This window comes from Vicugna pacos, chromosome 8, assembly GCF_048564905.1.
Source record: "Vicugna pacos chromosome 8, VicPac4, whole genome shotgun sequence".
Classification (NCBI taxonomy): Eukaryota; Metazoa; Chordata; class Mammalia; order Artiodactyla; family Camelidae; genus Vicugna; species Vicugna pacos.
Genome location: NC_132994.1, coordinates 75,826,363 through 75,851,232, shown reverse-complemented (window position 1 = coordinate 75,851,232; position 24,870 = coordinate 75,826,363). Strand labels below are relative to the sequence as shown.

The 24,870-nt window shown below is 45.0% G+C and overlaps 1 protein-coding gene across 16 annotated transcripts in view; it reads left to right on the top strand.

Annotated features, from left to right (window-relative positions):
- PDE10A (phosphodiesterase 10A) overlaps positions 1-24,384 on the top strand; it is a 327,889-nt gene extending 303,505 nt beyond the window's left edge. For all 16 annotated transcript variants that reach the window (XM_072966176.1, XM_072966173.1, XM_072966174.1 and 13 more), the window contains 5 exons: positions 10,232-10,343; positions 13,412-13,492; positions 16,269-16,357; positions 18,579-18,677; positions 18,771-24,384. In XM_072966176.1, the coding sequence (XP_072822277.1) occupies positions 10,232-10,343; positions 13,412-13,492; positions 16,269-16,357; positions 18,579-18,677; positions 18,771-19,044 (655 nt within the window). In that variant the 3' untranslated portion in view covers positions 19,045-24,384. The remainder of the gene's footprint in view (positions 1-10,231; positions 10,344-13,411; positions 13,493-16,268; positions 16,358-18,578; positions 18,678-18,770) is intronic.
- Positions 24,385-24,870: the final 486 nt, after the last annotated feature.

Below are 24,870 nucleotides of genomic sequence, written 5' to 3'. Positions count from 1 at the left end.
TGGAACTGAATCGTTTTCCATTCCATTCTGGGCCCGAGAAAACTGCTGACAGAAATGACTTGGACACACAGCAGTGAGGAGATCTCAGAGAAGGGGGAGTGGGGTGAGAGGGACAAGGAGAAAAGCACATTCTATCCTGGAGGACTGGAGACTGACGGACACCGAGTCGGGCGTTGAGGCTTAACCAGGGGCTTAGGCAACACACCGAGAATCAGATGCTGAGAGAACGCCTCACCGTCAGCCGATGCTCTGCGGCTGAGCGTTCAGACCTTTCAGGTCAGGGGGTTGACTCCAGGCTTTTCCTCTGTCTGCTAGCATTTATTGAGTACCAAGTGTTTATAAAGTGAAATGCCACCAGCGGAGGAGAGCTTCAAAGTAGTACGAGATGATTCTTTGGTGACACTGGCTAGAAGTTTTGTAGGTCTGTAGTTTACATTGAGGTCTGTGATCCATTTTGAGTTACTTTTTGGTGAAGGGTTTAAGGTCTGTGTCTAGTTTTTGCACGTGGATGCTGACGTGTTCCAGTGCTTTCTGTTGAAGGGCGCTTTGCTCCATTCGTGTTGCTTTTGCTCCTTTGTCAGAGATCATCTGACTACATTTATGTGGGTCTGTCTGGGCCTCTTTCTTTTCCATTTATCTACGTCTCTGTTCTTGCACCAGCACCATCCTGTGCTGATTACCATCGCTCTGTAGTACGTCTCGAAGTCAGAGGGTGTCAGTTCTCTCATTTTGTTCTCCTTCAGTATTGTGTTGATTATTCTATGTATCTTTTCTCTATATATAAATAAGTATTTCATTTTTGGAAATACTAATGTAAATGGTGATGTGTTTTTAATTTCAAATTCCATTTGGTCATTGCTGGTATATTAAAAATGATTGACTTGCATATGTTAACCTTGAGTCCTGCAACCTTGCTATAATCTCTTATTAGTTCCAGGAGAGGAATGATTTTGTCAGTTCTTTTAAATTTTCTACATAGACAATCATGTCATCTGTGAACAAAGACTATTTAATGTCTTTTTTTCCCAATAAGTGTACCTTTTATTTCCTTTACTTCTCTTACTGCATTAATAAGGACTTCCGGTATGATGTTGGAAAGGAGTGGTGAGAGGGGACACCCTTGCCCCTCCCACTCCTGAGCTTAGTGGGAAAGCTTCTGGCTTCTCACCGTTGAGTATGATGTTAGCTATAGGTTTTGTGTAAATATTTGTCGAGTTGAGGGAATTCTTCCTATGCCTAGTTCACTTTTATCATGAATGAGTTGCATTTTGACAAATGCTTTTACTGTATATATTGATAGGATGAAGTGATTTTCTTTTTAGCCTGTTGATATGAATGATCACATTAATTGATTTTCCATGGTTGAACTAGCCTTGCATACCTGGGATAAATCACACTTGGTCATGGTGTGTATCTTTTTATTCAGTGTTGGATGTGATTTGCTAATGTTTTGTTGAGAACACTCATGAAAGATACTAGTCTGTAGTTTTCTTCTTTTGTAATATCACTGTCTGGTTTTGCTACTAGGGTAACACTAACTAGCTTCACGGAATGTACCAGGTAAGAAGTGTCTCCCCTGATTCTCCTCTGGAAGAGACTGTAGGGAAGAGGTATAACTTCCTCCTTAAATATTTGGTAGGATTTACTATCTGAATCCATCTGAGCCTGGTGCTTTCTGTTTGGAAGGTTATTAGTTATTGATTTAATTTCTCAAATAGATAAAAGCTGGTTTAGATTGTCTATTTCTTCTTGTGCAAGTTTTGGAAGATGGTTCCCTTAAGAAATTGGTTCATTTCATCTAAATTATCAAATTTGTGGGCATGGGGTTGTTTTTAAGATTCCTTGGTTATCCTTCTAATGTCCATGTGATCTGCAGTGGTGTCCCCTTCTTCATTCCTTACAGTAGTGATTTGTGTTCTCCTTTTTTCTTAGTTAGGCAAGTTACAGGCGTATTGCGCTGCTTGATCCTTTAAAAGAACCAGCTTTTGACTTAGTTGAGTTTATTGATTTACTGTTTCCAATTTCATTGATTTCTGCTCTAATTCTTATTTCTTTTTTTCTGCTTACTTTGGATTTAATTTACTCTTCTTTTTTTCTGATTTCCTGAGGTGGAAACTTAGATCTTAATTTCATATCTTGCTTCTTTTCTCTTATATGTATTTAAAGCTGTAAGTTTCCTTCTAAACAGTGCTTTCACTGCATCCCACAAATTTTCGGCTGTGTTCTCATTTTCCTTTAGTTATAAATATTTTTAATCTTCCCTTGGTTTCTTCTGTGACTTGTGTGATATTTAGAAGTTGTGTTTGTTTAGCTCCCTGGGCCACCGCTGCTCCAGCCTGGCCCAGCCCAGCCCAGCCGGGCCCCTCTCGCAGGAAGGGAGACTCGGGGGTGCCTTCCTCCTGCAGGGGAGCAAAGAGGGGAGGAGAGTGAAGGAGGGGAGTCAGTGCATTCTGAGGCGGGTCTGGGCTGACCTCCAGGTTCCAGGTGCTGCCACCTGCCGCCGCCGCCGGCTCCACACACCTGCAAGTATTTTTTAATCTCCAAGTATCTGAAGATTTTCCAGCTGCTTTTTTGTTTTTGATATCTAGTTATTTGCATTATTATCTAAGAGCACATCACTGTATGATTTTTCTTCTTTTTTATTTGCTAAAAGGTGTATTTTATGGTCTGTTACTTGGTCTGTCTTGGTAAATGCTCCGTTTGAGTCTGAAGAGACTGTGCTTCCTGCTGCTGCTGGTGAAGTCACGTGCAGGTGTCAACTGTAGCCGGTTGTTTGATGAGGTTGTGGAGTTCAGATCCGTCCTCGCTGATCTCTGCCTGCTGGATCTGTCCGTTTCTGACGGGGAGCTGGGAGCTTCCAGCTGTGGTGGTGGGTTTGCTGTCCTTGCAGTCCCGTCAGTTTGGCCTCACGTGTCTGTGCTCTGTTGCTGGGGGTGGACGGGCTGCAGGGTTGTTCATCTTCCTGGAGAACCGGCCCCCTTATTATTATGAAGTGCTTCTCCACATTGCCCATATCTTTCTTTGCTCTGAAGTCTTTTCTGCCTGAAATTAATGTAGCCACTCCCATCTTCTTGTGAATAGTGTTAGCATAGTATGTCATTCTCCACCCATTTACTCCTAATCTCTCTGTGTCTTTATATTTAAGGTGTGTTTCCTGTAGACAACATACATTTAAGCCTTGTTTTTGGACCCACTCCGATGATCTGTCTTTTACCTGGTGTATGTAGACCACGGACCTTTAAAGCGCCTGTGGTGCATCAGTATCTGTGATGCTTGCCACTGCTCTCTATTCTTTGCACTTGCTCTTTGCACCCAGTTTTGTCTTCCACTCTGTTCCTGTTACTTTGCTGTTCATCTTTGCTCATCAGCGTGGTATCTTTCTTTTTACTGTGAATTTTTCTTCTCCTTTGGGGCTCTGTTCCAGCTGCTGTTTCCGATGCAGGCGTTTACTTCAGCCCACTAATTTTTTCATCTCAATTTAATTTAGGTGGTTTTATGCTTTTAATAAATTATCTGATATTGCTTGAATTTTTGTGGTTAAATATATGACGCTATTTCTTAGAAGATAATTTTGGAGATACTCATTGTAGGTGCGCCATCAGATAGCTGGTAAATGACAGGCATGGCCTCTCCCTTTACACGTGGAGTTCATACCAAAACACAGAAGATGATACCATTTGTCTGAGGAAACCAGTGGCAAACTGGCCAAGAATGACGTCACCTAGATCTAGAGAAGTGTAACCTTTATTTAAATTGAGAATCATTATACTTCTGACCATAAGTAGAGAGATTAAAGCAGTACTTACAAAGGCATTTTATCCAGTTATATATGCATATCTATTTTAAGCCTAAAATATTTAGATGGATAGTTTTTCTTCACTATCAATTGTTTGGTTAAAAAATTAACATTTAATACAAATATTTTTCATAACAGTTCTCAAACTACTGATATTCTCTTTATTTAATTTGTGATATTTTGTATTAAAATCAGGGTGACCAGCCTCCCTAGCTGGTCTGGATCATCCTCAGCCCCTGTTGTCTGATGTAATTAAATCAGTGCTCACTTTTGCTCTCGAAGTTCTGTTGGCCCAATGATACGGTATAATATCCTCGTGTGTGATCAGGGCAGAACGTCACGTGGTGGAAGGAATTACATTCTAGGCTTTTGTCCACTTGTGGGGCCCAGAGTTACAGATAATTGTGACACTGCCTTGCACATAGCAGGTGTTCAGTATTTGTCATGTAAACAAATAATCCAAAATGGCAAATACTAAAGAGTGTAGGTTTTATAACGTGATCTTATATCTTTATTATATCCTTGATTCTTGGCATTCTATGTCCCAGTAATTTGCCAAGACTTGACATGTGCTGATGAAGCCGAAACTCTGTTCTTGGCGTCCAGTCCTTCCTAGAGATGGGCTGTGTCCTGTCGGACACCTGGCTGCTAGAGCACAGGAGTCTCTTCTCTTCACAAGCGTTCTTAAGAGCGTAACAGGTAAGCAGGTTTGTCAGAGCAGAGAATGTATTCTGAATAAAGGCAGATGGCCTCATGTGCTTTTAGTGTTTAATCAGTTAGGAAAGCATTTAATTTATGAAAGATAAATCCAAATGACCAGTGTCTTAAAATATAGGGTTTTTTTTTTTATCACATTGTAAATAGTCTGATGATAGGCAATTGCTGGCTTAACTTTAGCTGCCCAGTGATGCTTTCCAGTGTCCTCGACATGCGGGCCTCTTCCTCGTGTCTTATTTCCGGGTCAGCTGGACCTCGCCAGGTTGTTCTCCCCTTCCGCTGCTCGCTCTCCCCTTCTGTGGCTCGCTCTCTCCTTCATTCCCCTCCTGCTGGAGCTGAGGGCCACCTGGATTCTCTTGACCGTTGTTGGGAGTCCTAATACTCTGACACTTGTTCCTACCTTGTGTCCTTACCATTGGTCCTTGCCACCTGCCCTTGGTATTTACCATCACGCCTCATATGGACTCGACATTTTGGCCACAACTCTGCTTAAAAATATTAGATAATTATATTGTTTTTTATTTTGAAAATGAAACAACCAGAGATCACTTATGTATGAAAGTCCTTGCCACGTATCTTTCAAAATCAGATGAATAATTCACTTTTATATTAGACATTACACATTATACATACAGTTTCATTTTTAAAGATCTCTCACACTTGATAATGAGTATATTCTTTAAGCTGCTTAAATAGCAGAGCATGACAAGTGATTTTAGGGCCCCAGAAATGAATTATTAGACCAGTTTAAATCTATCTTGTAAAAGGGGGACTTGCTGGTGACACTAAAGATGAGGAGGGAACCAACGAGAGAAACAGAAGTTGTAACTGATTTATTTCTTTACTGAACAGTCCCTTCAAAGCTCTTCCCCAACCACAATTAAATCGCAGTTAACCACAACTAACATGAATGTCACAGTTGGAAACCAGCTCTGGACTCACACCAATGGCAGGCACAGGGCAGCTTATAGTTTCACTGAAACAACTAGCAGTCACTGTCTCCTTTTGACTAAACCCAAACAGAACAGCCACATGTCAGAGCATGATTCTTGAATTACAGCATCTTTCTTAATGGAGAAGAGCAAATAGTCCTGCCTAAGGACCAGTTTAGCCAACATTACAGAAGACCCAATGCGTTTTTAAGTTATGAAGTCGAGTTAAAGTATCATTTTAAATATAAAAATGACAAGCATGTGAATTGTTAGTATGTTTTATAATCTTTATTTCCATTTATTTCATGTTGGAATTGCCTTCCTCGAACATGTATTTTAAAAATCAACTAATTTTAGAAGTTTATCCCTTAAAGCGTTAGGAAACAAACAGATGAAAATGTTTCTTCCCTTAATTTCAGGGAATCTTTGTGCCCTTCAGAGACATCCCTATGCTACATTTCTTCTGAAATCTTTCCTTAATTTAAGTGCACACCAGAAAGGGTGCAGTGCTGAACTTTGAACAATTCTTTGAAGAATCAGAATCAGAACTGAAAGAGTGTGTCCTTTCACACGGCTGCTGCTCTTACTTTGGAGAACAACACGTGTCTGTGGGCCTTACTTTTTTCTTAGACCGTAATGCCATTTTCCTGCAGCATTTTGTGAGCGTGCCCTCCGTGACCAGCCTTTACGGCAGCAGTAAACGCATGAGGGCCTCACCCTACTAGGTGTGTTTGATGTTTCAGCAGAAGAACTTGACGTGTGGGGAAGCTAAGTTCTAACGTGAAATCGCTGATGGCTGCACTTGATTTAAACTATACACAGTGGCCTCTGGAACTGACACTGGGCAGCCTCTGCTGGGCCCCCAGATCCACAACCACATTTTCCGCCTTGCCCTCTAGGGCAAGTCACTCACTCCCCGCCCTCCCTCCAGCTTGGCTTCGCTGGATTCAGCCCTGGTGGCGGTGATGAGGTCAGAGGGTGGGAGGAGACAGGTTGGGGTGTTGGCGCCCTTCGCTTCCTCCGGTGGGCCGCTGGTTTAACCGCTTCTGGGGGGAGCTCTCCCCCCACATACAGCCCTGGCTGCCTGTCCTGGCCCCTCCAGGCCCAGGCTGGGGGCCTGCCCGCCAGCACTGGCCCTCACTGCCTGTCATTCCTCAGTTTCCCTGCTGCCTCCCCGCGCCCATCCTCCGGTTCTCCCGGGAGGCTCATCGGTCCCGTGCCGGGACCCCGGCCGCGAGAACCTTGTACTGAAGTAGGTGGCGTTACTGTGTTTTACACCTGGCTGCGGCTCTTCATTTTTTCCCACTTCCAGCGTTAGTTGAGATTTGGGAGGCTGGAGTGAGGGCAGAGAATTTGAGGTGCGGCATCCTATCTTCCCAGCTCTCTGTGGAAATTGAGCCGGCCTTCCAGTCTTCTCGAATTCCAGCCATTCACACAAGTGAGCAATTGTCATAGCAACCATGCGAGACTTCATTCTTTATCCTTCTTCTCGCTGCGACCTTTTATAAAGTTACTTGTAAGTTTCATTTGCATGTTTCTGCTTCTCTTCCAGTAGGACAGCGTGTCCTTGGCTGATTGACTTTACAAAGTGGGTGGTGTCGGATGGGGGAGAAGGCAGAGAGGATGGAATGAGAGACCAGGGACTTTCATTTTGACCCCAGACCCTCACCTGAGATCCTGCGGGGTGGATGGTTTCATTCCTCTTCCTTTTGTAAAGTTCTGTGATTCTGTGATCTTCTGATGTGGGAGAGAACTTTAAAATCAGACAACACTGGGAAGGCAAATGCCTGCACGGGTGAGAGGCGCTCGCCTTTAGGGCGGGAGTCTGCCCATCTGTCTGCTTTCCAGCTGCTGCCTGGTCGGGGATGATGCGTGGGGGTGAGGCGCAGCCAGAGGGGAGAGGAGGACAGGGAGGGGGATGTGTTGCCATTGTAACTCCTGCAGATGCAGACGTGGATCCTGTGGAGGCTGACAGGTTTCATCCTGGCCCTCCCTCCACTGTCTCGAATCCTACCCTCTGTCTCCACTGCCGTCACCGCAGTTCAGGCTGCTGGCTCCGCACAGCTGGACCACTGCTTGTTCTCCTAAGCGCTCCCTCCACAGCCCCTGCCCACAGTTCTACAGTTAGCTCCCCCCTGAGCAGACCTGAGTGATCGCTTTAAAACGAGGCTCCTGTCACTCTTCTACAGCCTCAGCATCAGACTGGGAACAAGAGTTAGACTCCATTCTTGTCTCGAGACTTCGCAGCACCCCACGCCCCCCCTCATTGCTCCCTTCCTGCCAGACTGGCTTTCCTGCTGTTTCTCGAACACACCACACTACCTACGTGTCAGGGCTTCTCCACGCGCTGTCGTCTCCACCGGAACTCTCACTCGTCTTCATATTTTTGCCTCTTTCTAAGTATTTTTCGACACAGACTCGTTAAGTGAAAACATCTATTGCATTTTCTGCTTCTCCCCGTTGGAACGTTGGTGTGTTTTGTCCACGACTGTAACTGTGCCTGATGTGTACAGGCGTGCAGGACTCTTGGAGTAAATGAATGCAGTCAGCCCCCCGAAGCGACTCGCCCAGGAATCGCTGTGGCGTGGGCGCCGTGTTGGGCTCTGACTGCAGTGTTGTTGGTGACGAGACACACAAGATCGCACCAAGAGCGGACTTAGCGTGAACTCCACCCCTAGCAGAGCTGGTTATCAGAATGCATAAGAAGTAGGTCCGTATTCCATCCACAGAAAGAAAGAAACCGGTTCCAGTCCAGGTTAGGATTTCTGGACAACCATGACCACCTAACTGACTTCTCACTGAGATTGAAAACAAGTAATTTTTATTTACTAAAGGCATTTAGTGCACATTTTCTTACTTGTTTTATTTCTATTTATTTGGTTAACAGTAAAGTACTGCAAAATGGTTTTGTCTAAGTAATTTGCCGATGAGATCTAGATGATAAGTAGGTGACGATCTTCTCAGCCCTGGTGGAAGCAGTGCTACCTGTGAAATCCCATCCAGTGAGAAAACTGGCTCCACTTGTCTTCCAGTGCCCAGTCCTCTTAACTTCTTTTCATAGATTTATGAGATAAGAAATTTATGAGCTAAGAAATCTTTTTTGAGAGAAAGCTTATTAGAATATTCAGCCAAGAGAAATAAATGTTGATTTTGTTTTTAGTGAACGTAGATTGAATGAGATTGAATTGTTTCCAGTTCATGAGATACTTATTTGCAAACAGAATAATAGTTTTTTTCATCTTCTATTTCTGTTTAAAATCAATTTACCTGTTGAGCAAACAAATACACTCATTGCTTTAGAACCCAAAGCGAGAAATAAGTACTCTTTCTTTAAACCACAAAGTGTTTATGAAGCTACCTCATCAAGATGACATGGGGTTTCCTGATCGCCTTAAGGGATTTGTGCCTTTCCCATGGCGTCTGCTTTGGGGTCACAGGATGGGTCACGTACGTCTCATTGACATTTCTGAAGTTGCCTAGCCCGCTCTGTTAGAGACATGATGCCCTTTTGATATGTGTCCTGATGAAAAGGAAGGTTTTAGAAGATATTTAATTAGGCTAATAGGCTAAAGGAAATTGGCTGATGGGAAATAAAAGAAACTTACTAGTGACTGGCTTCAAAGACATGGATAATAGACAAAGCTGGAGCCCCCAGATATCCAGGAATCTCTGCTTGGGGGACATCACTAAATCAGAGACTCTGCCAAACTCTGCCTGCCCGGTGGGACAGGCTCAGGACCAGAGCCAGACTGTGCCCACGGTGGGGGTGTTTATGCACCTGCAGGAAGTCAGGCAGCCTTAGCAGCCGTGGATTCCTCAGACTCATAAAATTCAGGTAGGAGGTGGAACATTACCAACTTGTCACTTGCTACACAGTTTTGTATCTTTTTTGATAATTTTCCTTTTAACATTATGTGATTTGCTTTGTAAATGTTAAAGTCAGCATGTTAAAATCTCTTAATAACTAGTGCTTAGTGCTACCCTTAAGGGTAGACTTTTTTGGGGTAATCATTTGGGGTAATCACGTGCCATTAGACCAAATCCAGTAAAATTAGAGGGGAGATGTCTGTTTGAATTCCTTTACGCGATTTTTATTTTTCCTGAAGAGGAAAGATTAAACCAAACCATACATAGGGAAAAAAGTCAGACACGCAACACACCGTTGTGAGTGCAGAGCAGCTGGAGAGAAGACTCCTTTCACCCGGAAGCTGGAGTTTGCACGGGGTTTGGAGACAACTGTTCTCTGTCCATGGGGAGGTGGGAGAGAGTTCTGGAAATCTACACCTACTCTGGCCTCGTCTTGTGCTGCTTACACCTGGGAGGAATCATGTTGTTTCTTTGCACCTCAGATTTCCCTTATATGAAATGACAGGATTGGGATGGATTTTTTTTCAAGGTTACTTCCCACGCTAAATTTCCAAAATTCCATGAATGTGAAAATCTGGTTCATATACCCGGAGATCCCAGCGGCCTCGCAGCCGCGCCCACAGCACAGTTTATCCCAGCAGTGACCCTGAGCAGTAGCACTGAGGCGGCAGGAGCATTTGCTGTACTAGTCATGCAGCTCGTGATAGAAGTGACTGGTGATCTTACAATTAAAGCAGAACTATTTTTTAATTCTTTTCTTCTTGCCTGTTTGTTGTATTTGCTTAACGCTGTCTTTCCCCCATCATGAAGCAATGCCCACTGTTAGCCCCACTCACTCCTGAAAATACAGACATCTTTCTAGTTGTTAGTATAAATGTGCAAATGCTGTGGTGACCAGTTTTATATTACTGTGTTCTAGAGACCGTGTCATTGGTTTGATGATGACTGCCTGTGATCTTTGTTCTGTGACAAAACTGTGGCCAGTAACACGACTGACTGCAAATGATATATATGCAGAATTCTGGGCTGAGGTAGGTTCCTTGATTTTTATATGAATGCAGATAATTTCAAGAAATGAGAAAAAATTTGAGGAGAAATTAAATATATGGATAACTTAGTAACAATGTCTTAGTTGCTCACATGATAGTTCATTGCTTCAAAAAACTATTGTTTAGCATTTACACAGATAGAAAGTAAGAACCATCATTCTGTTACATCTGACATGTGTGTAAATTCTCTGATCTCAACCGAAGTAATTCAGGAACTGATTCACTGAACAACAGTGCAACAGTTTTCCTTATTTAATAGCCAATCTTTTGTCATTCATTCAACAAACATTACTGTCATCTACTTTGTCAGCCACTGGGAAAAGTACTGAGGGACCCACATTATTATCGGCTGTATGTCCCTGCAGCTAGAAATTTGAGAGAACAATCATTTTTTACCCTAGAAATACGAGATTATGTAAATGACCAGTCAGCTCACCTGTACATCGTGAGTCCTGTAGGACACGTGGGGTGTTAATTAGTTCATGATGTGCATGACGTGAAACAGCTGTGTGAATTACGCTCCTGAACACCTGTTCCTGCCTGAGTGGTCTAAATTATCAAAAATATGTGTTCCACTCCTCGATTTGTCCTCTGAGTTGTCCATGAAAAAGCAGAAGACAATTCTTGTGTTCGAATGAATCTCGAACACCTAGGTCCCTGCATATTCAGAGCGCACTTCATGAAAAAAATTATAAAGCACTGGTGCACCTCATTTGGTTTGAAGAAGTAAAGGTAAATTTGGAGGACAAAGAGTTTGGCATTTAGTTGATGCTTCAAACTGTAAGCCTTATCCATACAGAAGAATGAATGTAAGAAGTGGAAAAAAAACAACAGTACAGCGCCCCGCTAATGATTAGTAGAAAAGTAGAAACGGTCTGTAAGGTTCATTTGTTTCCTGATACTAAAGCCAAAGATTCTTGCTGGGTGAGGCCCTCAGGCCTCCAGCTGGTTATGCCCGTGGTGTTATTTCTCCAGGACACCTCACGCATTGCGTGTGTGTGCTCTTGCGTGGTGTTTTTTTCTTTATTTTGTTGTGTGTGTGTCAAAATATAGTGACTACCAGACTCAGTTAGGAAGATTGTTTTCAGATGTGCACATCTGAGCTGTGATATTTGACTCTGTTACCACAGCTTAACTTGCGTGTGGTGCTAAAGCAGTAACCTAAATTCTGTAACTGTCGCATAAGGAAGCTGCCTGAAGCTGCTTGTTTTGCGGACACTTTTATTTATTTAACTGCGGTACGTTTCATGCTTTACCTGTATTTGTGTTCTAAAATACGAATCAAAACGTGGCAGGCACGTTGTGTAGATCTTTTCTCCCCCTCTGTTCCTCTCCGGTTGAACAGTCCTCAGAAGTTAGTCAAACTCCCGACAGACGCCGTCCTCAGGGACCTGGTGGTCCATGTCATCACCACGCCCAGCCAGTTGATTTTCTCGGTGTTCATGAAGTGCACACTCCCCTCCTCACGCCCCGTCTCGCCCCGCTTCAGGCCTTCCCCAGGTCATCACTGCAAGCTTCTCACTGGGCTCCCAGCCTTTGCCTCTCAGTCAGCGGAACAGTACGGTCAAGAGTCTGCTCTTTGGTGTCCTGTGGCTTGAGATTAAAACCCTGCTTTGGTACTTGGAATGAAAACTCAGGCCAGTTTTCTGGCCTCTCTCTGTGTCTGGGGGCCACACTGGCCAGTTTGGGATGACTTTAATTCTGGTCACATTGGTGCCCTGCCTCCAACTTCCATCTCTCCGTGCTGCTGTGATACAGACAGAAGCTGTGAACTGGATCTAAAGCCCCCTCGCTGCCTCTCCCAGCTGTTGCACGTCTCGGCCCCCCTGCACTGCTTACTCGAGTCCGTCTCGCGGCCGTCCAGGGCCATCTGCCCGGAGCCGCTCCCTCGGCCCCCGCACCCCCACCCCCCGCTCGGCCCAGCCGGCCAGTCCTCCCGCACGCTTGGGCAGGGTGCCCGGCCGCCCTCCTCGGCCTGGATCCTTGTTTCTAGGTCCACAGTCAGATCCTTGCTTATTGTAAGTCTCTCTATGTTTTAGGCTTGTAAGGTCCTTGGGCAGGGCGCCCGGTTAGTTGCATTCACATCGGACAGAAGAGAAAATAAGTCTGACAGCTACGGGTGTTCACATCGGAAGCGGTGACACCAGAGCAGACGCTAGACTTCAGGTGCCTTCACGCTGCCAAGACAAGTACCCTTGTCCTCCGCGTAAACACTCTCAACAAGGGTCACAGCGACTTGTTTCTAGGCCCGGTCTCGGCAAAGCCAGGAGGGCTTTAGTTGTTCTGTGCTTCTGATTTCTGAAAGCCAGCCTGACTAAAGTAACCCAAATAATAAAATAATTAAGAAATGTGAAGGGAGAGTGGGGTTTTAGGGAAAAAATTAGGGAATGTTAAGGAAGGAGATGTTAACAGTCTTTAACCTTAAAAAACAAATAAAAAGAATAAGATAATTTTTTAAATCTGTAAAATGAGAATAATGATATCTAACTCATAGTATTTCCTGAAGATTAAATGAAGTATTTACACGTTGCCCAGCCCAGAGCCTGCAGCACAGTGAATCTTTAATAAGTGTAATTGTGACCTTTCCGATGCCCCGTAGCCACTGTGCTGTACCTTTACTGGCACATCTTAGTGGACTGCTGTTTCGTGGTGGGTCAGCCTTCCCCTCTGCTGCCCAGCTCACCAGCCAGGGCACATGAGAATCATCAAAGAAGTCAGATGAAGGCCTGGAGGTTATTTCAGGTCTTTTCTTGTTGTTCCTCCTCACACATTTACTGTGTCTCCTCTTATTTTAACCTTTCCTAACTTCTACAAAATGGAGCCGGGAGCGATGCTGAGGTCTGGTAGTCCGTGCAGGGGGAGAAGCCCATCAGGATAGAAGCCAGCAATGCGCATGATGCTTTTTATGATTCTGACGTTCATTTGGGTCCATAACCAGGAACATTCTTAATTTCAAAGAAAACCAATGAATAAGAAGGGAAGAACTCATTAATACCGAAGTTGTACACTGTTTACAAAATTGAGAGAGCCTGGTCCCCCTGTCTCCCCAGGGGGATGAGATGAAGAAGCTGGGGATACAGCCGATTCCCATGATGGACAGAGACAAGAAGGACGAGGTCCCGCAAGGCCAGGTATGGACGTGCCGCCAGGTCCGGTCACTGACGGCCGCTGCGCGTGTGCGTGTGAATAGGAAGCGGCCGCCGCCTAGGGAACCCGGAGTCTTGGGTCTGCTCCATTCAGATGGAGTTTGGGGATAATTGGCCAGATTGGGAGATCCTAGGCTTATTTAAAGATTTCACAACTGTTGTTCTCATTGCATTTTTCTACAGACGTAATTGCAGTAAATTTTAGGTTTTCTTTTCTGACTTGAAATAGAGGGGATGGGTGAATCTGAATTGTTAATGTCTTTAACAAGCAGAAAATATTTTGTCATCGAACGTGCAAAGGTATTTTGGGGAGAGGGACACTGTAGATTTGGATTCGGTCTCGTTTTCCTAACAAAGAATACACAGTGTTCTGGGACATTGTGAGTTGTGTCTTACCACAAAGTGGCATTCGTTAGTCTCTTTTCAGGTCTTAATGCCTCATTTATGTTAATGTTTGATGTTTTGAACGCTCTTGTGCTTTGTAAGTTTTGTGTGTGTGTGTGTGTGTGTGTGTGTGTGGAGTGACAGATTCCTTTGATCACAGTCTTTGTAAACCGTCAGTCTTCTTCCCGTAATAATAAGGATGTTAGTTATTGACAAATAATCATTATATAGAATTTGGTTTAGAAAACATTTCAGGAAATTCACGAGATAATGGTTTTAGGTAAGTTCTCAAGTTTTCCCACTTTATTTAGACTTAATTTGCTGGCTGTTAACACAGAAGTACAGATGTGTTCCCAGCTCCCGGGGGCACCAGCTCAGCAAGGGGCAGCGTGATTTTCTCGTTTTCGCTGCCCCGGGGATTGTTCACCAGTTAACTTAACCTTAACCCGTCCTTCCAGCGGGAGGCGCGCTGCCCCTGCCCTGCTGACTGTGCGCTGACGTGCTGTCGTGCGTGCTGCACGTGCATGTCGCAGTTCAGTTTTATTTTCCTGTTGTTTCTGGAACTCGTCCGTGTATGTGTTCACAGGAGCTCTTCTTTCTTGTCTTGTGTTTGCTTTTCATGGCATGTTGTGAAAGTCCTGCCCCACCCTGAGAGTATATAAACATTTGCCTATATGTTCTGCAGTGACTTTATTTCATCACTTTATATTTGATTTGTTAATTCACTTGGCGTTTAGCCTGTTATGCGGTTTCAGACCGGGACCTCAGTGTTTTTCCTTGTAGACAGTTAAGCAGTCGCCCTAGCACCGCCAGGTTACAGCGCAGACCTGAGCTCTCATCAGAGCATGGGCTCTGTTCTCGTGTTATTTCATCAAGAAGGTAGTTTGTTTTTCCCTAAAAGTCCAGATCCATTCAGTTTTAAATGAAATATTTCTGTGGTCAGCTAGTATTTGACCAAATATATTGCTTCTGACTTGTGATTACTATGAAATTATTCTTTGTGATAATAATAAAAGACTATAACTTCCAATAATTAATCTCTTCCTTGAGATCTTCTGCTCCGTGGCATCTGCTAAATATTAAAATAAGGAAGTCTGCATGAACTATAAATTTAGAGGTGGACATGCATGAACGTTACTCTAGTGAGAATGCCGTGATGGTGCGCTTTACCGCAGGCGAGTGCAGAGAGGAGCCATGGAGATGCGGTTCTTCTGTATTCTTTGGTGTGTCTACTGAAGTGCAGTTTTTTAAAGAGATCGGTAAGCCGTGGTTTGGCGGTCACTTGATTCACGGAGCCAGTTTGATCTTGTGCATGTTGACAGCCTCCTGGAGGTTATTTATAGCCAGACAATCTGTCTTCTCTCACTAGTAGTCCAGCAGGCCTTTGACATCTGGCCTGCAGTCGGATCCAAAGTCATTTATTTGCACAGTGGCCCAGAACTCCTAATAAAATGTTCTTCAATGTATTTTTTAAAGTATCGCAGATAACTCTAAATTCTGACATACTAAGGGAACGTTCATTGTGAGGATGATGAGAAAGTCAGTGAGATTTGTTGTAGGTCAGAAACAGGGAGGGAGGAGATGGAGGAGAGTTCAGCAAACCGAATAAATGACCAAGAGCCGAGGGTAGCGAGCAAACAGCCGCCAGGTGGTCCCTGAACATCACAGTGGGGAGAAGGCGTCCGGGCAGAGCAGGAGCCCAGCGTGGGAAGCGCTGACTCTGACCAGGGGTGAGAGCCGGACGTGAATCACAGCTCACCTGATGGGTGAGCAGAGTTGGCTTGTGGATTAGCTTCTTTTTATTTTTAAGTTTTATGTGTTTCATTTTGTGAATGCACTTAATGCATTTTTAACTACAGTGATCTGTGGTGACCTACAGCAGTGTTCACGGAGCCCAGATGTCGCACAGCAAAGCTAGAACTTTCAGGATTGTCTTGTTCTGTTTGACACCTTTACTGCATGATCTCTGTATAGTAAACCACAGCCTTCAGGAGTACACTTTGATGGCTTGATAGATGTGCACACCAGGGAGACCACCACCACAGGCGGGACGCTGGCACCTCTGTCGCTCCCCGGAGGTGCAGACTTCCGGTTCCCATGCTCCCTTGCCCCCCCCCTCCCCCCCGGTAACCGTCAGTTTGTTCCCTGTGCCTGTGAGTCTGTTTCTGTTTTGTAGAGAAGTTCGTTTGTGTCCTCCTATTTAGAGTCCACATGTAGGTGATACAGGGTATTTTCCTTTCTCTTTCTGACTGGCTTCACGTAGAATGACATGTGTTCCGGGGGAGGCTTGGGAGGCAGAAAGCTCGCGCCTGGAGCGCGGGGCCACTGGGCCGCTAACGTGTGCTTGTGTTTCCCGCCCTCGGCCGGCTCCGAGCAGCTCGGGTTCTACAACGCCGTGGCCATCCCCTGCTACACCACCCTCACGCAGATCTTCCCCCCCACGGAGCCTCTCCTGACGGCATGCAGGTACGTCGGCTCTTCAGCCTCTGTGTGTTGTTTGAAAAGATTGCCAAGACTGTGTAGGAGTGTTCACTCCATCAACGTGTGCATGGGTCTTAACTACAGTTTATAATAAATGTAATTTTATGGGCTGTGTGTTTGCCTGCGTAACAAGCATACGTCAAGAGTATTTACTCACAAAGTCATTCACTCACCAAAAAGGAAAGAGTTTTTTTTTTAATGACTTAGAGATCCCTGCCCAGTGCTGTTTTTGGAAAGACAGTGAGGTCTGTTCTGGGCTGCTTGTGTGGAAAGGGTCTCAGTTTAAATCACACAGTTTATTGTTATAAGGGAAGAAGGGGGATCTGGAGTGGGACCTTAAGTGTCACTCTCTTTCCGAGGGAAATATGAGCCTCAGTTGATTTGTTCTAGTTCAGACTCCTGTGTGTCCTTCCACCATCTTTTCTAAGAGCCAAACTCAGCTAAGAACATTGGGCATTTTTTAAGATTTTCATTTTACTTTGGAAAGGAATCCCCCTGGGGAAGGCCAAGGGTGATGAGCAGACAGCCGTGTGTTAATTCTCTGCAGGTGAATTGGTGTCAAGGCGATTTTTCTGACCACTCAGCTGGAGCCGCACTTGGGGGCTGGTGTGGGCACATCCTTGAGGGGCGGAGGACAGACGTTTGACAGGACACTTGTGAACAAGTCACAGGCTTTAGAGCTCCTGTCCTCTGCTGTTGAAACTCATCTTATAAACTGATTTTTCAGAAAAACAAACAAATAAAACTAACAAGTGAGAAGATTTAAAAAAAATACTGCTCTTTCCTATCTCACTGATTTTCCGTCTTTGCTCCTGCGGAGATGAACGGAGCAGCCCAGCTTATGCTGTTGCGCCATCACTGAGCTTAATCAGTGGTTAGTTTATTAAAACATTGCTCTGCTCCCCATGGGCAGGGCCATGCGGACAGTGTGGACTGTGAGCAAGGACGCGGGCTGGAGGGAATCGAGTTGGAAAAGTGACGTTCCCCCAGAGACAAGTGAGAATGTCAATCGAAATCCGAACAGCTTGTTGTAAAAAAAAAAAATGTAGGCATTAGTGAAAAGTCCTTTTCTGCCCAGAACTGCTGTGTGTTTCGCACTGAACGTTTAGAACGAGCAGAACGAACGCTGGCTGTGCCAATCGGGCTCGGGATGGTCCCTTGGCTGTCTCAGCGGCTCCCACGCTAAACCGCATCGTTCCCTAAAGCCGCTTTGATCTTATTAACACTTAGAAAATTCATCGTGCGTCACCCATATCCAAGGAAACACAGCAAAGTTAGGGTGTGTCTTTTCCCAACGTATCAAAAAACTCCTTTAGGTTCTGGGAAGATGATCCCTGATGACACAGCACAAAAGCTGGAAGTGCTGGACGTTTCAGGTTCGACTTCAGGGGTTAGTTTTGCCCAGCGGTGTCTGAGCACACCTGCTGCGTACGAATTCTGTGTTTGCCGAAGTCAGGTTTTCCTTGTGACCTTGACTCTGCATGTGAGAGAGCCCAGGCCGGGCGGGAGATGCTGACCAGGAGTCCGCCTGGTTTGCCGCAGGGGGCAAGGTGTTGGTCCTGCAGCGGAGTTACCACCCCGCGGAGGGCAAAGATGCTGCCACATCTGAGCTGCGGATACTGGGAGAGATAGGCTGGGGGGCGGCAGGGGCTGCATTTGAGACGAGGCCACCGAACACAAATACATACATGTGTGGAATGTCCTGTAACAAGGACATTTCAGAGGTTTGTACCAGGTGTAACTTAGGGTGACTTTTTAATAGATGACACAGTGTTCAAAATAAGGCCAGACTCATGCCGACCGGCGGCGCACGGGCTCCCCGCAGGGGTGAAGGCCCGGCTGTTGGCACCGGCTTTGGACGTCCTTGCTGCTCTAGCCTCCCTTCCTTTCCACGCATCACCTCGGGCTCCTCGGTGGCAGCCCCTTCTCAAGCGCATCCTGCCTGATAAAGAAGGGACGTGTCCTGAGTGAGGGCTCCTCTTCGCCCTTGAAGCTGGAGCCGTGGGGATGAGGGCTTTGGTGGTTTGAGGCTCTCCTTGGTTCATAAGGTGCGGGCGGAGCCGGGGGCCGGGCTGGTGGTTGTCACCGGAGCCCTAATGACACCAGGAGGCCGCGCGGGCTTGGTCTGCCACGGGACGGCGTGGCTGGCAGTGGAGGCGGAAATCCTCCTGTCAAAAGCACCTGCCACTGCTTCTTTTCTTCCCAGGAATAACCTGAGCCAGTGGGAGAAGGTGATTCGAGGGGAGGAGAGCGCCGTGTGGATCTCGAACCCCCAGGAGGCCCAGGGGACCGCTGAGAGCTGCCTGTGAGGACGGCGCTGCTCCCCGGCCGGTGAGCTGCTGCGCCTCGAGGCTTCATCCTGCTTCTCTGACTTTTCGCCCTTTTATTTTTTTTGGAGGGGGGAGCCTACACCTGGTGACAGGGATGCAAACCTCTACCAGAAGGCACCGCCGAGTCAGTGTGCCCCGCAGCGGCCCCCGCCCGCTCTGTACGCAGCGCAGCCATCGGCAGGACCAGCCCGCCGGCGGCCCGCTGTCCCCGCGGCCCGCCTGCCGCGAGCGCCGGCCCGTCCTCCGGGGCTGAGTGCTGAGGCCGTAAAGGGACGAACAGGTCTTCGGGGGGGGGGCTGCCCACTGTGTCCTTCTCGTGAGGGTAAATCGGTACTATTATGATGTTGTACTTTGGCTGTGACTCCAGTGTTGCTCTGATGTTGTTGGTCATAAATAGGAACTTTTACACATTGCTATTGTGGGTGTTCACGCGTGACCTACTTGTAACCAGTGTGACTTGTCGCAGACGGCCTCGGACGGGTGACGTCGAGGTTACAGAGTGAGAGGGGTCCCTCTGCAGTCAGTGACGGAGGGAGACTCTGGTTTCAGAGCCTCGTGAATTTACAGCAGGTGGGCTAAAGTGTATTCTTTAAGTTTATCCTAAAGGGCTTAGCTGAATAAATTTAACACTAAAAGAAGTAGATTTTCTATCCTCTTGAGAAGAGATGCAGCATTCATCATAACATCTCTCAGAACTCCGAGTGTCAGTTCAAAAGATGTCACAGAATGTTTTTTTATTTTTTTTTTCTTGATCGTCATCTTGGCATTTCCTAAACCCTTTACATAAAGAACAAAATAAAAGCAAGGCATACAAATTTTTTTTTTCCAATGGTCAAGTCTGATGGATGTAAAACTGAGTTTTATTAATGATTCCTTTATGTGTTCCCTTGATGTCATTTGTAAGAGTTTAGGCTCACATTCAAAATGAAAGGTTTATTCTACAAATTACTTAATTAAAAGTCCATACGTTTCTCTTAAAATCTGAGTAAACCCTAACACAGAAGCCGTCGGTCCTTTGGCTGTGACTGGCCGCACTCACTCACCGTTGTTCCCTTTCTTTGTGCTGCGGGACCATCATCCGAGCGCGCCCTGCCCACGCCAGGGCCAGGGCCGGGGCCGGGGCGGGGGGCAGTGCCATTGCGTCCGCGCTCGCCTCTTGTCTCTGCTCAGGAGCAAACATCCAGGTAGAATCCTGTTTCTGCAGAGTTTCTTCCGTGTGATTTTTGGCAGGCTGACACTACTCCGCAATGAACCTGTTTCAGAAGAGCACACAGAGTTCTAGCCGGGCCCCTCCCTGCAAGGACTGTACGCCAGTCGCTCCTGGTGCATATTAACACTTCAAGGATTTTTAGCACAAGGATGTGCTCACCCCGGAAGCTGTGCTCAGTCCTATCCTGGAGGAATTAGAGTCTCAAGAAGGAATATAGGCTTCCCCACTTTCTCGTAGCAGGAAACTGGAATATTGCTTTTAATTAAATAAAATTTTAAACATATTCTTTTATGTAGCCAATCCCGCACACCTGGTTGTTCATATGAGCTTGATTTTTGCTAAAAATATCAAATCAGATATTTCTACAATGTGGTTTATTTGTGTCATAGCAGAGTTAGCTCTACATAAACATTGTTTTATTTATGTGTTCAGTTTCCTTAAGGGCTTCTGAAAGCTGCATCTCTCCCTGCGTGGAGCTCCGTTTGCTGTTGTAATTTTACGATATGAAGGAAAATGAAATAAAAGACAGGATACCACTGTGGCCGTGCACTTATCTGTGCGTGCAGCTACACACATGTACGCAGATACACGCATGTGTGTCTGAGAGAGGAAGGGAGAGAGATCCGAACACACCTTTGAAAGATAAAAATCAGCCCCATTCTTCAAAAACTGATTTTTTCATGTTGGCAAATACATATCGTTTAATGGAGAATTGACCAGAAAATGTCCTTTTTTGGTGTTAGTGTATTCATAGAATTGATTCTAAAAAAGTGCGTACAACCAAACTTTCTACCCAAATTTATGACGCTGGACCCACTGAATTCAACTCTAATTACGAAAGTTACTTTAGTCATTTAACTGAACCTGGAGCCTGAATTGCTGGGGGAGGGGAGACCATTTAAGACTGTTGTTTAATTAAAGGGATTTTAAAAGAATGCATGAATTCTGCTTCTTGATCTGGAACACTGTCATAGGGGAGGGAATCCTACGGCTACTTTTGCATTTTAAGGTGGTTATTCTGACACGATTCTTGGGGAAAGTTGTCTCCTTCTGACACAGCCAGCTGTGTTTTATGCGGCCTGTGCTTTGAACAGTCGTTTCGCAAAGAAACGTGTATGGATTTATTGGTCGGTTGATTTCTCATGAAATACTGCCTTAATAGAAGCAGAGTTTGAACAGAGAGCTGTGTTCTGATGTAAACTGTTAATCCTGCTTTTACCGTGTGTGAGACTGACTTAGGAAGCAGAGAGTCAGCTAGAACGAACGGGCGCAGCATGCAGCGACGTGCGGCAGCAGTCTGACTTGGAAAACGCACAGTTGGGAGGATTTTGTATCTTGGCAGATTTACTTAGCAGACACGCTTTTGAGTTCTGTTTCGTCTTTTCCCCAGATCTTCTCTTTAAAGGGCAGATGGTTTTATCACCAAAAGTTTCGATGAGTCTCTCATTAAGGTGGTATTTTATATTGGGCCGAAGTCTCCCTGTTCAATCTGAATTCGGTAACCAGCTGTGAGTATGTGTAGAATGTCTGACTGACGGTATTTTTTTAATTGGTTGTGCTGATTTATAATAGATACAGTTTTATCATCAAATGCAATTCTTCCATTATCTTTCCAGAGATAGTGAATGTATTTTTTAACTAGAAATTTTCTTGGAAACGCATGCTAACAACATGAGCTATTGGATCAGGGCAGTGGAATAAAATTCTAAAAAAAAATGCAAGCATCTGATTAATTAATAGTTGATTGTGAATTAATTACACAGAAAATCTTAACACAAATGCAATGGATGTGGAAAGTAATTCTCAAAAATGGCCCTTTTACTAAGGCAGGAATTGTGGTCCATTTCCCAGCTTTAGTTACTTCTGCGAAGCACGTGAGAAACCAGTCTTGGAAGAGAGGTGAAGTTTTGAAGTGTTTAAGACACAGTTACCCTCCATCCTGACTCTCCTCTTGATGGAAAAGCCCCTGTGTGGATGAGTTCAGTGCTGCACGAAGTGACTTGTTCTCACAGCAACAAAACAGACTCATTCAGAACTAGATTTGCTCAGTGTAGGTTTCCTCTTCTAGCATGCTTTTTAGATTTTTTGTCCTCTTTACTTGGTGCACTCAATCTCAGTGAGTTTTGCTTTGCTGGTGTATCCAAGCACACAAGCACACACTTGTACGTGATGCACAGAGACACACAAATCCTTAGCTTCCTGAATTCCTTAGTAGATTTAGTTTTGAGTATTACGTTTCCAGTCTTTTAACTCAAAAGTAAGGTTTGAGCTTTAATAATTAGGACTAAATTATTCACCATGCCTTGGCCTGAGCCTTTATTTTAAATAATTGTAATTTTAATTCTTTCATATTTTCCTTGTTTTGCTTTCTTGCTTAACTGTAATTAAAAACATTTAAAGGGACACATCCATGGTTACTTTTATCATGGATAAAAGTTACTTTTATCAACTTGGAGGAATTGGGGCCATTCTCTCCTTGTCAGATTTCTGCCTTCTATTTTCTCTCATTCACATACACCCTCATGACCACAACCCACAACAAGACCTTCCAAGAACTGTGACACTGATTGTGGTGTGATTCTGTGGGGTTTTTCAGGTACCGATGCATGATGTAGATTTTGAAAATCCCTTCTGTCTTTATGTATTTCAAATGCATTTGCTTTCTACCCTTGCTGATTTTATTCAGGGCTTAATTCTTTAGAGACGTATTCATTTAGTCACATTAGTATATCCCTTCTATTGCAAGTGTTAGTCTGATTTTAAAATCACTGTAGATGTAAATTAGCCGAGTGCTATCAGGGCTCCTTTGCCCTGCTCGTCTGGACCACGTGGCTGCGGTATTTTTGCCTCCGCAAAAGCTTTTATCCTGATACACATTTTGCCAGTTTCTTTAAACACATGCTTAAGTTAGTCATACCCAATGCAGTACCTACACTTTATGTTTTTTGTCTTTTTTTTTTTCCTGGATGTTTTGGTTGTTTCAAACATTAGATGCAGTTATGTGATGTTGAAAATAGCAAAAGAAAGAAAAACGTTTCCAAGGGGTTCTGGTTCTAAATTTAAAAAATGGGACAAAATGAAGGAGATCAACGTTTTCCAAGAAACACGTTTGAAATCCAAAGGAACATTGCTACCTTCACCCAAACCCAAGCTGCTTCTTCCTCCAGCCAGCAGTGGGCGCCAGCGCTGCTTCCTCCCTGCAGACGTGACGCTCCCAGAGTGTCCGCTGGGTGCAGATCTGTGTCACCCAAGGACCCAGGCGGAAGCTCACAGCCGAATCAAGCTTGCCGAGAAGAGACGTCGGTTTACACCCATCAAGTTTCAACTAATATTTTTCAGGAACTGTACATTTGCTGAAGTTTAAATGGAAAGTTTTATTCCTATTGCAAGTTAAGTTTTAAAAGTGTGTTATCAGGTCCTCTCGGCCACCAGAATATCATCAGGTCACCTGCGCTGCAGCTTTTCTTTCTTCCTTTAGTCACCGGTCCTGCGCCGGGTCTCAGCCTCGGGGAGTGACAGATGGGAAGACTGTTTTCCGTGCGGTCTGTTGCATGGTGTATCTGCGCCCTGTTCATCTCGTGCGCACACTGATCGTAGAGCAGATTGCATCGTAGAAGGTTTCTGTGCAAAGTCCCTACCCACTCGCCAGACCCAGCCTGTGACCCATTTGCAAAAAAAATGTGTGTGCCCCAAACACTGTGAAACAGTTACCAAAATTTGTAGAAATGCAGCATCTTGAGTCTTTCTGAGAAGAAAAGGTGACTTTATTTTACGAGTCCACGTGAACGAGAGAGAGCCTTCACCCCTCCTAGCTGAGGCGGCTGGGGGCTTGCTGGTGGCCGTCTCCTCGCTGCCCAGAAGCTGCCAGAGTGAGAGGCGGTGGCGAGCTGGCAGAAGTACAACGCTCACTGGCAGCTGATTTGTGGAGTCCCTGGATCCGTATCCAAAGTTTTCATGGGTTTTGTCTTGGAAGGAGAAAAAATTTCAAGTTTAACGATACCCAGCTTCATTACAGTTCATGCGCGATCAATTTAAAAATATTTTACAGGTATGACATATAAAAACTTTGTAAAATGCACAAGTGCAATAACTTAAAGGGGTCTTAACTTTGCATTTATAAATTATAAATATTGTACATGTGTGTAATTTTTTCATGTATTCTTTTGTGGTCTTTGTATTTAAAAGAAACCTTTACCGTTAGGTTTGTATAATACAACAGTAATCACTTATTATAACCCAGGCAAGTTGTATATAAATTCAGAATCCAGCCAGTCTGTATACACATGTGGGTGACACACTGCACAGTCTTTGTTTTATGTACATGCTTCGAGCGGCAAGGAACCTTTTGTTGATATGTAACTATACATTGAAGTATATATATGTATGATACATGAAATCTATTTAGAGATGTTCATAATTTTAATGGCTATCCTTTGGTGTGAATAAGTGAATACAGAGTTTTTAAAATACCACCTTTCACGTTTATCATTTGTTCTCATTTGTGGGGAAGGGAAGAGGTTTCGTACGGTAAGGAGGGACCGCGGATTTGTAAAAGTTCACGTGCAGACGCTCCGGGCCTTGTTTGCACACGAGACCCCAAGTTCACATCGGGGCCATGCAATGTGTTTGCTGCAGCCATTGCCTAGCAGAAAAGATGACATGACATAAAATGTTAAGTTTTAGAAGGTGATTTATTCACGCCATTGTATAATTCGAAAGGTTGAAAGACTATTTGGGGCAAGTGTGGTCTTTTAGAAAGTCTGCTTCAGATAACACAGCTCAGAACCCTGAAACAGCCTCCCTGCTGGCGGGGTCCCAGGAACGGGCCACGTGCCCGCGGCTGAGGGCAGGAAGGGCCCCCGGGCAGGCCTGTTCACGGGTGAGTGTGGGGATGCTCTGCTGGTGAAGAAGACGTTCTAGGCCGGTCTTCACATAATCTTTAATAAACTGTGATGAGT